Below are 14355 nucleotides of genomic sequence, written 5' to 3' on the forward strand. Positions count from 1 at the left end.
ACATTTACTTGACTCCAAGATTCTTCTTTGTTTTTAAATATTAAATAAAATTTTCAGTGTCGGGAAGTAAAGTAGTATCAGTACTATTGTTGCTGAACCCAGCCTCTAGGGGAGAGACCAAAAGCAGGAACAACTGTGACAAGCTTCTTAGCAGAGATCATAAGCAAACAAGAGTTTAGTTGTTCAGGGAGATCCAATGCCCAATTATCGCCAGACAGGAAATAGACCGAGGCCAGAGACAGAGATATGGCATAGGTTCAGAAATACAAGTCAACAGTGGCAAAAGTGGGAATTTTGAGAAGCAGCAGCCAAGGTTAGATGTGTTCCAAAAGCCAGAAATCAGGAAGGATAATTTAGGCCATCCAAAAGATAATATTTTACCAATTTGACACATGGCAACCTATTCCATAATTATTTTGTTTAGAACTAGCTGTGTCACCTCTGTATTTTGCCAGAATTTTATTAGTTCAGTGTTTCACACTACTATTAGGGTTTTCTGCATTGGAAATAGCTATATTCTCATTTAATAACCATGGGCACCATTCTTTTGTTAAGTGTTGTAGTTTAAAAAAGAAACATCAAATGTACAAAACAAAAAGAACCACAAATTCGTGTGGCATTAAATAATGTACTTTGTGCCATGTTTATCTGGAGACCATGACTTTTACATAGAATAGTACTGATAGAGAAAAGGTAACAACTCAACATCAAGCTTCAGCTTCTCTACTTTCACATTTAGTGGAGTTGGACTAATTTAACTTCTCTAAGTCTGTTCATTTTCTTACTTGTCTTATAGGGTTGTTAAAGGGGGGGTAGCTCAGTGGAGTGAGAGTCAGGCCTAGAGACAGGAGGTCCTAGGTTCAAACCCGGCCTCAGCCACTTCCCAGCTGTGTGACCCTGGGCAAGTCACTTGACCCCCATTGCCCACCCTTACCAATCTTCCACCTAGGAGCCAATACACCGAAGTTCAAGGGTTTAAAAAAAAAAAAAACATTTAAAAGGGGGGATAACATGTGTGTTCAAGTACTTTGAAACCTATACAATGTTATACAAATTGTTATACAAATTATACAAATCCAGAGTAATATTAATTACTCTTTAATTAATTTCAATGAACAAAAATATATTTCCTCTCCTTCCTATCTCCAAAATTCATATAAAAACGAAATAAAATATTGTTACAAATATTAAGTCAAGCAGAACAAATTCCTGCATTGGCCATCTGCAAAAAGTATATATCTCATTCTGCTCTCTTAAGAGATGGTAGTATATTTCATCACTGGTCCTCTAGAATCGTGGTTGCTCAGGGTACTTAAATCTTTCAAAGTCACTTGTCTTTACAGTATTATTTTCATATAAAATTGTTCTGGTTCTACTTAGTGTTCCTTTTGTTATTTTTTTCATCACAGTAGTATTCCACTGAATTAATATGCCACAACTTGTTTTGTCATTCCAAAGTGTTTATTTACATTGATATCATATTTGTCTCAAGTTTGATGTATCTTTTTTCATAATATTCATGGGAAATGAAAGTACAAACACTGAAGATGGCCTTTTAGGGCTATCATTTGGCCTGCTAGTTTGGTTTAAATTATAAACAGAACTGAAGAGTCGAAATGTAAATTTAGAAATCTGAACTGATTTCATATACCATGTGGTGACTTGCCATTTTAAAACTAGTTTTATATGAGGCTTTAGAAAAGTGGTAACATTGATCCTTTGTGATGTTTAAGATTATAGAAACTTAGAACTAGAAGGCACTTATTTTATAGATGAGGAAACTAAGTCAAAAAGATTGGTATTTGTTCAACTATAAACAGCTAATTAACTGAGAAATTGCTAGACTTGAACTGAGGTCTTTTGAATTATAGTTTAATGATTTTTTTCTCCTATTTTTTAGAGAAAAGATAAGAGGTCATTGATTGGATGCTACAATCCAATTGCTGGGTTCTTTGTTAAGCCTATCAAGTCTGTAACTTAATTAGAAAAGCTACCAAAGCTACTCTAAAATAGAATGGCTTACCATGGTAGATGGCAAGGTACCTGTAGCAAAGAAATTCTTCACATGGAGCTTACATTATCACATCAGATATTGTTGAGGGGGTTCTGGTTGAGATATAGGTTAAACTAGATGACCACTGAGATGCCTTCCAATCTGAAATTCTGTGATTTATGGTTTTCCAAGTACTTTTTTTTTCCTTTGCCACTTCATATATTTTGGGGAAAGTGTTTATCATCATATATATATTCCTGAGATATGTTGAGATTCAGCCTTATTTATATCAGCCTCCTTAGTGATTTTAGCTACTTCCTATGACAGATGTACTATATGTCTGACATTTTAGCAAGTTAGGATGGTTTTTATTCTCATAAACCAAGAGAGGTTTTCTTTCAGTGGGTTGCTTAGTGTTATTTCATATTAAAAAAGAAATTTAGGAAATTCCAGGTTCTCATTTCTTTTCTTATATTCTCAGCTGACTATTTCAATGAAGGTGAAAGTCTTCCTGAAGAAAGCAAACTACGCTTTGACACTTGTCAGTTGTTATGGCAACAGATGAAATCTGAAGCTGAGGTAGGTACTATTAAACTCAGTTAGCCTAATATATTTTTTAAATTTCTGATCCTTTCCGTCCCTTCCTTGATAAAATATTTGAAATAAAACAAAAGGGCCAAGTATAACTTATACCCTTCGTGGGAAAATGTTATGCACCAACTACCAAGCAATAATTTTCAGACTTTTGGATTGTGTTCAGACTGAATGCCTTTTGTGACTAGTACTTTATGCGTAACTTCACTTTTGTTGTGTCCCATGTAAAGTCTTACTACTAAGCTTTGAAGCATGACTGTTATTTATACATCCCTTTCCCACTCACTCCAGTTGAATCAGTAGTTTGATCAGAGGTTTTGAGATTTACACAAAAAGTGATCTATCTCCTATCTGCATAGTTCCAAAAGAAAAATCATATGGAAATAATGAGTTGGAAACCAGAATGTGCATTATTAAAGAATTTGGTAAATGATATCACCCTCCTCAGATTATCTTAAAGCACTTCTTATGGATTCCTCCTTTGTTCTTACCACATGTCCTGCTTTATACTAATCTGTAGAAATGTCATATCTCACTATTAGATTATAATTCCTTGATGGCAGGGGTGCTATTATTTTTCAAATCTTTATTCATTTGTTCATTCATTCATTTATTTATTTTTTAAACCCCTACCTTCCTTCTTAGAATCAATACTGTGTATTGCTTCCAAGGCAGAAGAGCAGTGAAAATTAGACAATGGGATTAAGTAACTTGCCCAGGGTCACAAAGCTAGGAAGTGTTTGAGGCTAGATTTGAACCCAGGACCTCCCATCTCTAGGCTTGGCTTTCAATCCACTAAGCCATCTAGCTGCCCCCTTTCATGCCTTTATTTCTGGTATCTGTCAAGCAGTGCTTCACAAGTGAATAAATCATTTAACTTTAATCTACTATGCATTCATACAGCAAGTCTGCTTTAAGTGTTTTTTAAATTACTGAATTAAATTAAAGCAGAATCAACTGAAATCTAAGGAGAAGGTCATGACATTTTATTTAAAATTCTCCACAGAGTTTGGATACTCATTCCCTAAAACTAAGATAGTGGTTCCTTTAAAAGAAATGATGAATGCCTTTCATATTTTACCCCTTCTTGTGTAATACTGTTCAGATTGAGTACCTTTAAGCAATGCCGTATATATTGTAAGTCTAAAAATGAATACTCCCAAATATTTAAATTTTATAAGATTTAATAACTAAAGTGAGAGAGAAAGGGATTCTGTCAGCCGAGTTAACAGAGCAAAGAGCCAGAGACCCAGAAGCCTACTCCACTAGAGCCAAAGAAAAAAAAAGTCCCCAGTGTGGGTTTCAGCAAATTTATAAACAAACCCATGCCAGGGTGCAACACAGGTATGCCGGACAAGGGAACCCTGGGAAGAGTAGAGAATACTGAGAAATGAAGTCCCCAGGGTACAAATTTTTAAAGCACACAGTATCTTTATAGGATCATGTAGCATAGATACAATCAGCTATGAAGTAGAACCATGAAATAGTTCTGGTAGACAGCAGACTCGTGTTATAGTCCAGACCCTGCCAAGGAGTTGCTATGTGATTTGAGACAAGTCACTTTACCACAGTGTAGGATTTAAATTACTGTCCAGTACTTCAAGTATTATTTTTATAAAGTTTATTATTTGACAAAATAGAACCACATGACTAAGTTTTTTCTACCTGCTCAAAAAACCCACGCTCTACCAAAGCCTTGACAGGAAGGAAAGAGTGAGAGAGATGTACTTCCACTCAATTTATATCCTGTCTAAGTTAGTACATAATGACAGGAAGTGAGTGGGGTTATGGGAATCATAGTTTTGCTGGGGATTGTAGTTTTTAGAGTAAGAGATTCTAATTACACAACAGTAGCCCTTTGTTTTGTTTCCTTGAAGGTAATGATTCTGGTATCCTTTCAATTACATTCCATGTGTATAAAGCCATTTCCATTAATGCAGTTACCAGCCATATAATGGAGTTTCTGCTTATTGTTATTGGTATTATTATTATTAATACAATTATTATTTGTTAATAATAGTAATAATGATGAACATTACTGTTTAGCAATAAAGCTGTGTTAATTGATGCTTAATTAATATTTGTTGAATTAAATTGCAAATTAACACCCTATGGTTCCAAGGCAGAAGAGCAGTAAAAACTAGATAATGGAGATTAAGTGACAAGATCACAAAACTAGGAAGTGTCTGAGGCCAGATTTGAATCCAGGACCTCTCATCTCTGGGCCTGGCTCTCAATCAATCAAAATGAGACACCCAGCTGCCCCCCCCCCCCCCGGACATAATCTTATTATAATATTCAGAAGACACAAATTATTTTGGATTATATATAGATTTTTTAGATTATGCATTCTGCAGATATCTCTTACTGTTTTTTTAATTAAGCCTGTGAAAACTTAGGTCTAAAATATTTTTTCTGTATATCTCATTTCCTCCTAAGATTCCTAGTAGAAACCCTTAAAATAAGTAAGGCCCTATATTATTAATTTTGAAAGTGATTGAAATGAATATTTTTCTGTCTGCCTTGTAAAGTTCCCATTTTATGTTTTGATGACGTGGTGCTACCCCATTTACTTGGCTAAGTTCACATAGAGAAATTTCTTCCCATCTTCCCCAGGGGGAGAAAGATAATCCAGTCAAAATTGCACAGTAATCTCTCATCAAAATACACTATCTTATTACTTACTTTTTCCTTTCCCTTTTGGTTTGTATTAGTGGACTGGCAAACCAATTCAAGAGGGAACATTAACCCTTATCCAAAGGAATTCCTCAGGGCTTTCTTTCCCCATTTTGTTGAACTAGGTTCTGACAAATAATGAGCATTTGGATAGCTTATTAATTCTTGTGGGTTTAAGATATTTTTATAAGTGCAGAAATGAATTCGATGAGTCAATTCTCAGTTTTAGAGTAAATCATATTTAACTTCTCATAATTGGAAATAGAAAATGCAAAATAAGTATGATAGAGATCAGATTATTATATTTAAAAATAATACAGTAAAAGATGAACTAATTACAATTCTTTTTTTTCCAATTTTTCTCTGGGATCATAGTTTTTTTTTAATCCTTCTAAGGTCAAAACAAGAATAATAATTTTTAATATGAGGGCCTCTTTTTTTCTTCTTAACTTCTTGGCACAATTGAATGTAAATAGACTTTTCTACCTGGGCAGCAATGCAATGACCCAGGACAATCCAGAGGAATTTAGGAGAAAGAATGCTATCCACATCCAGAGAAAGAACTGTGGGACTAGAAATACATTAGAAAAATATATGATCAATCACTAGTGCTGTAGGGATGTGATTAGGGTTTTGATGTTAAACTTCTACAAATATGAATAACCTGGAAATAGGTTTTGAACAATGATACATGTATAACCCATTGGAACTGCTTTACGGCTTTGGGAGGGGGGAAGAAAGAGCGGAGCAGGGGGTGGGGAGCATAAATCATGTAACCTTGGAAAAATATTCTAAATTTTAAAAAGGGGGTAATTATTCTGGTTTAAAATAACCAATTTTTTAATCTTTAGGTTTGAACTATCAAATAGCAGTAAAGAATATGTCATTTGATTCATGATCTAATGGGAACTGTTTAGAAAAAAAGGATGATCTGCCAGAAATCACCAATTTAATCATTGAGTTACTTTCTTTTTTCCACCTTGTCTTTGAGATCAACATTTAATTTTGCATATATGTGTATGTTTGTTGTGGGTTTTAATGCAGCATATCTTTGCTTTATCATATAGTTGATTTATTAGTACATATGTTGAATAGCAATAATAGTGAACATTTATGTAGTACTCCAAGAAATATTTTTAAACAGATAATTTGCATTTCCTATTATCAATAGAGAAATAAAAACAGAAAGATAAATATAGATCTTAAGGTAGAGATGAAAGAAGGAAAAAGACCTAATAATATTTTCTTTTGGTAATTATCTAAAACTACTAAGGGTTTTTTATATTTTTATATTCGGAAAACTACTGAGTGGTGGTTTTTTATTTTTATTTTTTAGGAACTGCAAGAGGAATTGAATAAAAATCTTTTTGACAATCTAATAGAATTTCTGGAAAAATCTCACTTGGAGTTTCAAAAGAAGTCAACAAATTGGAACTATCAAATAAAATCCAGGGAAATTCCAACTGCTGCTCTTGTCCTAGGTATTTGTAATTTATTTGTTAGCATGTATTTTAGGAATAAAGCAAAAGCATAATGGAGAGATACTTGTACTTTGTATATACAATTCATCTCTTTGACCCTCATTTGCATAACTATCTGTAAATCTATAAGAAGAACTTGAGGTGAAATTCAATTATAACACTTAAATTCACATTAATTTCCAGGAAAAAAAATTTACTTGTCACAGTTTCTTTGGGCAGTAACTTCCTTGGGATATATTCTTAGAGTATCTGCAATATGGGTTTGCAATACAGAAATTAGTCATCAATCTCAATTGAATAGAATGATAGTATCTTAGATTCTTAAACTCTCTTCTCAGCTCTTCTCTTGAATTTGTTATCTTAATTTGATTTCTTTATTTCTCATTTTTGTATTTTATTTTAGTGCAGCTTAAAGGTTAGACTATATTAAACTTGTTCTCATGAAATAAGATTTGAATGAATTGTCTGTAAAATGATTTAATTCACCCACGTCATGGTCTCTGGTTCCTTGATTTAACACTATAAATTTAATTCATCTCCCCTGTTTGGGTTTCATTTAATCTCTATCCCCTAGACCAGTGATGGGCAAACTTTTTAAAGTGGGGGCCAAAGGAAAGGAAATGCTCATCTGTCAGTCTGTTTCTAAGGCAATTCTTTCGAAGTTTCATTGTATTGTGTCCTACTCATTGTATTTGTCAGATTAGGAATCATGTCACAGGGCAGGATAGAACATTTCAGAGGGCTGCATCTGGCCTGCAGGCCGTAGTTTGCCCATCCCTGCCCTAGACCTTATCCTTCTTAATGCTTTACTAGCCTACGATCTCTTAGCCCATCTTGATCTTTCAAATTCCTGACATACTAATCCTCATTGCTTAATAATCATCATTATTGAGGGAATATTCCTTGATTGGGGAAAGGCTGAACAAATTGTGGTAGAAGATGGTGACGGAATACTATTGTGCTGTAAGGAATGATGTACTGCTTGATTACTGTATGAACTGATATGGAGCGAAATGAGCAGAACCAGGAGAACATTGTACCCAGAAAGTGAAACACTGTGGGATGACCATATGTAATTGACTTTGCTACTGAGAGCAATGCAGTGATTCAGGACAATCCCAAGGGACTTATGAGAAGGAATGTTATTCACGTTGGATGAAAGAACTGTGGGAGTAGAAAAGCAGAAGGAAAACATATGATTGATCACTTTTTTATATGGGTATAAAATTTGGGGATCTTTTTAAAAGATTGCTCTATTACAAAAATGAATAACATGGAAATAAGTATTAAGTATAACCCAGTGGATTTGCTTATTGGCTCCAGAAGGTAGTGGGGGGTGAGGGGTGTGTGGAGAGAACATGAATCATGTAATCATGGAAAGGCACTTAAAAATAAATTAATTATTTTTTAAAAGTAATCACCATTATTTTATGCTCCTGCTCCCAGGCTATTCAGAGTTCATGGAGATATTTACCAAATATAGTCAAGTGTGACTATGTCCAACTTGTGATACAAATTTTCATTTTCCCTACCATTGCCTCTCAATTTCATTCCCCAAATACCTACTCCAAACCTTTTCATCTCTTCTCGAACCTTCAGCCTCACTCCTATATCGTACAACTAGCTTCATATGCACTTAAACATTCTTGCCACCTTAGATTCCTTCTTCTATTTATCAACTCTTCTTAGTATCATCAACCCCTTCCTCCTCATTCCCTCTAATCACAGATGAAGAGACATCCCTACTCTATGTATCAGATTTATCAGTTCCTCCACCTGTCCCCTGGATCTCATTTACTTCTTTAAGACCATTTCTCAGTAGTTGGCTCTTTTCTCATGTATCTTAGTTTTTTACTTGCTTCCTTTTATCTGCCCTCCAAATGGTCGTGGCTTCCCAATTCTAAAGACAAAAATCCTTTGACTATTCCATATAGCTACCTTGCCATCTTTTTTCCTTCTCACTTGTGTGGGTTATTCTTCAGAGTTGTTGTCTTTTATATATCTATATCTGTATAGCTATATGGATATTTCTGTATGGCTACACAGTTTGGCATGCAAATAGGTATGTATATTGATAATATATGATATATATGATATATATGAATGTACATATACATGTATGTATATTTAGTCTCTGGGAGATTTCTCCAGCTCCTAGGTGTTCAATTATTATCTTTGAACCGATAGCCCCCAAATCTGTAATTTGTTGTCTTAAGTCTGGACCTATACTATTTGTGAATATCCATCTTTATTTGGAATTTCCTTCTCCAACCTTTTCCCTCTCCATTGAGAATACCACCAGACTTCTTCTGGATTTCCATCTCAGGAGATTGTAACCTCTAATATATGTCTTTTGTCAGGTCTTCATAATTTCTACCGCCACCACATCTCTCAAATCTATTCTCATCTTTCCACTTAAACAATTTCAACCCTAATTTGGGTCATTATTACTTCTTGCCTAGATTATTATAATAGTGTTCTTGTTTTGTCTCCTGAATTTCAGCTTTCCCTTTTCTAGTCCATCCTCTACATGGTGGACAAATTCACATACCAAATGGGGTACTGCCCCAGATTTAATTTAGTTCCCTTACTCAAAATTCTTCAGAAGCAACTTATTGCAAATATAATATACAAGATCCACAGCCTGTTATTTAAAGTCCTCCATAATATGGCTACCACATACGTTCTAGTTTTATTTTGTATTACTCTTCAAACTGACTCTCTTGTTGTTGTTTTTTTTTTTGTTTTTTTTTAAACCCTTGTACTTCAGTGTATTGTCTCATAGGTGGAAGATTGGTAAGGGTGGGCAATGGGGGTCAAGTGACTTGCCCAGGGTCACACAGCTAGGAAGTGGCTGAGGCCGGGTTTGAACCTAGGACCTCCTGTCTCTAGGCCTGACTCTCACTCCACTGAGCTACCCAGCTGCCCCTCTAGTTGTTTTTTAATAAGACATTCCATCTGAAAGGATCATAGATGTATAGCTTAAAGGGACCACAGAGATCACCGACTAAAACTCCCTCATTTTACAGATGAAGAAACTAAAGCATCCCAGGACATATAACCAGTAAATATCCCAGGCAGGTTTTGAACTAAAATCTTCCTCACTCTTAAGCCTAGCATTCTATTTGCTACAATATGCTGCCTTTTTATTTTCTCTCAGGTGGTTTCCACATGTCTGAAACACCCTCTTTTCTCACCTCATCCTCTTAAAATCACTAGTTTCTTATGAAGTTCAGCTCATTACCTCTTATGTAAGGTGTTCCTAGATCTTAGTGTTCTCTCCCTCTTGAAATTACATTGTAACTTTGAGTGTGTCTATGTGTGTATACATATAAAAGTATGTGTATATATGCATACTTTGTGTGTGTATATTTTTTTTTTATTTACCTGTGTACATATTATATCTCTGAACTAGAATATAGGCCTCTGAAGGGAACCATTTTGTTCTTGTCTATGCATCACCAGTACTCTGTATGGTGCCTGGCACATCAAAGGTATTTACAGAATGTTTGATGAATTTGAATTATCTCACTATAAAGACTCTCAATATAGTTTGGTGATTAGACCGTGTGACTATTGTCCTAGGCTTAACTTCATATATGCTTATCCCCAAGGTGACCTGAATGTGATGAATTTTTCATCTGTTTAAGTCAAAGAGAGTTTTGATCCACTTCTCTGGAGGAAATACTTCAAAATATTGCTCGCTTTTTAGTTGTTTGTGTATTTGTCTTATCGCCTAACTTAATCTATTTGTATTATGAGAGCAGGGATTGTATCTTATCTTTTAAATCTTCCCCAGAGCCTAACATTTAATACATGTTTGGTAGATGAATAAATATGCTTTAAATATCTCAATAACAAACTTAACTTACATATATTCATTTAACATAGTGCAACTAATTAGGTAATAAAATGTTTTTGACTCAAGTTTTTGTTCTGTCTTTGTATATCTTTTTTGAGAGTATTTGTTGAGATTCTAATCCAGACAAACAAGTCTGCTTGCCTGTTGATAATCTAGCACTATTAATGAAGTCTTGTAGATTGCTTTTTTAATATTTCTTAGCGGAAGTATACTTTTTATTTCTTTGTAGTTCACTTGACCTGTTGAATCATGTTTAGTGATAAAAAGAATCTGATATTGATTTTTTTCCTTTGCAGGCGTCAATGTAACAGATCATGACTTAACATTCAAAGGCCTAACTGCAATGCTTAGAGATACTATTACTCCATATGTTGTCTCATTGCAAGCTAAAGAATGTCCAGGTAATATATATTGTAATGACTTTGGTGACTGATTTAAAAGATATGGCATTTTTAGGAGGCTACCCATTCTAAAAGTTCTCTCAAATTAGAAAATAATTTTCTATAACATAATGTCCCAGCAGACACATTTCCTTTTTTTTTTTCTCTCTTTCTTCTACTCTTTCTTTCAGTCAGAAGAAAACAAGACTGAATTGGACAAGTTTGAGGTTTTCAATCTCTCAAAGTCCTATACATTTGGTAGGTCTATCTTGTTTAGTAAACATACATATATATTCACCAACTAATTGGGGGGAGAACAATCTGAAACTCAAAAAATCTAAATTTTTTTCTTTCTTTTGAAGTCTTATTACATTCAAACAGACAAAATTGCTAGAATTAGGCATAACAAGATGTTAACTAGTAATGTCTATAAGTCATTCTCTTTAATGAGTATGCATTTTACTTCAAGGATCTGTGATTTCCTCGCTATGGACACTCTCATCCACCTAATATGGATCTTAGCTCGTTCACTAAATAGATGAACTTGAAAGAGTTGACAAAGTCATCAAGTTTATCATACTGTTACCAATTTGGTGATGATTCTTTTCAAATTAAGCCAAGCTTGGAAGCCAATATGAAGTACATAATAGGGGAATTTTCAAAACTTTTCTAGCTTGTTAAGACTTGACAGAACTACCCCGCGGATGTAGCTTTTGAGAATTAGCATTCTACCATATCAATGCTAAAATAAGACTTTTCTTGAAAACACAATAGATAAAAGTGACTTATAATTAGCTCTTGTGTATATATAATATTTCTGAAATGCTTATAAGGATTGCTTAAAACATTTTTGTTCAATAATTTAAATAGACAGTCTTCCTGAAATCTTATCTTCAGTTAACCAATTTATTTTCTTGTGAACTCTTTCTATACAGAAAATAAAAAGATACATTTCAGTATGTTTACTAACTCACTTCCTCTGAGGAGACATGTCTTCATCTCTGTGCTCTTTTCTATTAAAATGCTCATTGGGGGCAGCTAGGTGGCCCAGTGGATTGAGAGCCAGACCAGAGATGGGAGGTCCTAGGTTCAAATCTGGCCTCAGACACTTCCTATCTGTGTGACCTTGTGCAAGTCACTTAACCCCCATTACCTAACCCTTACCACACTCTTCAGCTTTGGAATCAATAAACAATATTAATTCTAAGATGGAAGGTAAGGCTCTAAAAAAAATGTGTTAGTTTTTGAACCAGTTAAAATTTTCTTTGAAGATCTGATTTTGGATTACTGTAGTTTTATGGTAGTTTCTAAAAATATAGGTTATAGTATTTTCTTCTGTCAAATCTGTTCAGCCTCTTACTTATGTATATATAAGGATATCCTGTTAGGTACAGGAGGAGCCTGATTCTGGACCCACTATAATAGGTACTAATTCCCTTTTGTACCTCCATTCTGAGTATTTGATTTTGAAAGAATGCTTTCTCATATCTTAATATGTGTGAAGAGTTAATAAAATAAGGATACCTAAGAATTTTTATAACTCTTCCTTTGTCCCCCACCTAGTTCCTGCCCCCTCAGTGTTACTTAAAGGGTCAGTACTTTGGTTGGAAGAGAGAAAAGTCTAGAAATTCTAGGGTACTGAGTTAGGTCTTGGACTACATTTTCCTGTAAAGCTGTATTATAAATGGTAACCAGTTAAGATAATATACCATAGTGAAGAGAGTTCTGGACTTGAATCAAGGAAGATCTGGATTCAGATCCCACACATCTGACATTCAGGTGCTTATGAGCAAATAGACCTCAGACTCTTTCCTCACCTTTAAAATTGGGTTAAAAATAGCCTTGAATACCCATGTCACAGAATTGTTTTTAGGATCAGATGAAATAATTTATGTTAGACACTATAAACATCAAAGTGTGCTATCAAAGTATCATTCCTCGTTATCAAATTAGTCCTAAGTTTAGAGATTCTTGTAAAAACTAATTTATAATATAATTTCTATGGGAAAATGTAGATTCCCAAATGACTTTTTGGAAAAAAGCAGTGAATTGCAATTGCCAATTTTGTAATATCACAGTGGATAAAATGGTATGGCAAAGGTCCTCAAAGAGGAGCTGTTTATCTGTGCTCAGTTGGTATAGAGTAGTGTAATGGAAACAATGTTGGGTTTGGAATCAGTGTACCTGTATCTAGCTCTGTGGATTATTGCTTGTGTGAACTTGGACAAGTCAAAGCATGCTCTGGGCCTCAGATTTTTTCATTTGCAAAATGAGGAAGTTGGATTAGGTGATCTCTAAAGTTGGCTCCAGCTCCAAATGATTCTTTTTTTTACCTCTTACCCTCTGTCTTAGAATTGATACTAAGTATTGGTTCCAGGGCAGAAGAGTGTTAAGGACTAGACAGTTAGGGTTAAGTGACTTGCCCAGAATCTCAGAGCCAGGAAGTATCTGAGGTCATCCAAATGATTCTTATGAAATATCAAATTTATTAAAATATTGGATAGGCACCTAATTACTTTTTATTGATTCTAGTTAAATAGCTAATTTATCTTATGCTTAAGATATAGAAATGACACTTTAAAAAAAAGTGAAAAGAATAGCTAAACCAAATCAGATATGTTCAGAAGAATGGTGGAAACACCATTTTGGAGGCATTGAGGACATAGTTATTTTTGAAGATATATAAAAAGGAAGGATATCAAACATAATAGACAGTATTACTAATAAAAAAGGCAATTGAGAAAATAACTTCTAACCTGTATGCCTGCTTTTCTATCTCTACAAAATCTTTATGAAAATAATCTTCATATAAGTAAGACATGATGAAGGTATGAGAAGGGAATAGGTAAGCTTTCCTAAAAAATAGTATTTTCTAATAGATTTTATGTGTGTGTGTGTGTGTGTGTGTGCGTGTGTGTGTGTGTGTGTGTGTATGTATATAATTACATTATTTACTGAATGATGTAATGTGCAATGAGAATGTCACCTCAATCCCATCTTGATTTGTGACCTAGAACTGAGTAGTGAACAATAAAGTTGACATTTTGTACTTTGTCCCCATGGCAGTGACTCAGTGAGTCTAGTACCTTCTCTTGTCCCAATGTGTAGTCTCTCACCATGAACTGAAATGCTCTTCACAGTTTAAGCCTGACCAGACCCCATTCCTAATGTCTATAGAACTTTCTATCTCTGTCTCCAAAATTATTCACTCTATTTTTTAAATTTCCCCATGAAGATAAATGTACTTAGTACATTTTCTAGAGCTATTTGGAGTAGTTTGGGGGAGAAGCTTACAGTTCTGTTTCCTTGGACACTGACATCTTGGTTCTCCCTTCTACCAATAATTACTTTCCCATTTAAATTCTTCTC

The 14355-nt window shown here is 34.4% G+C and overlaps 1 protein-coding gene across 1 annotated transcript in view; it reads left to right on the plus strand.

The window, feature by feature from the left end:
- The window catches only part of ORC3 (origin recognition complex subunit 3), a 128085-nt gene that overhangs the window by 15035 nt on the left and 98695 nt on the right, over positions 1-14355 (plus strand). The window contains exons 3-5 of the mRNA XM_044676370.1: positions 2475-2572; positions 6600-6744; positions 10903-11007. Coding sequence (XP_044532305.1) covers positions 2475-2572; positions 6600-6744; positions 10903-11007 — 348 coding nt within the window. The remainder of the gene's footprint in view (positions 1-2474; positions 2573-6599; positions 6745-10902; positions 11008-14355) is intronic.

Source organism: Gracilinanus agilis, chromosome 4, assembly GCF_016433145.1.
Source record: "Gracilinanus agilis isolate LMUSP501 chromosome 4, AgileGrace, whole genome shotgun sequence".
Taxonomy (NCBI): Eukaryota; Metazoa; Chordata; class Mammalia; order Didelphimorphia; family Didelphidae; genus Gracilinanus; species Gracilinanus agilis.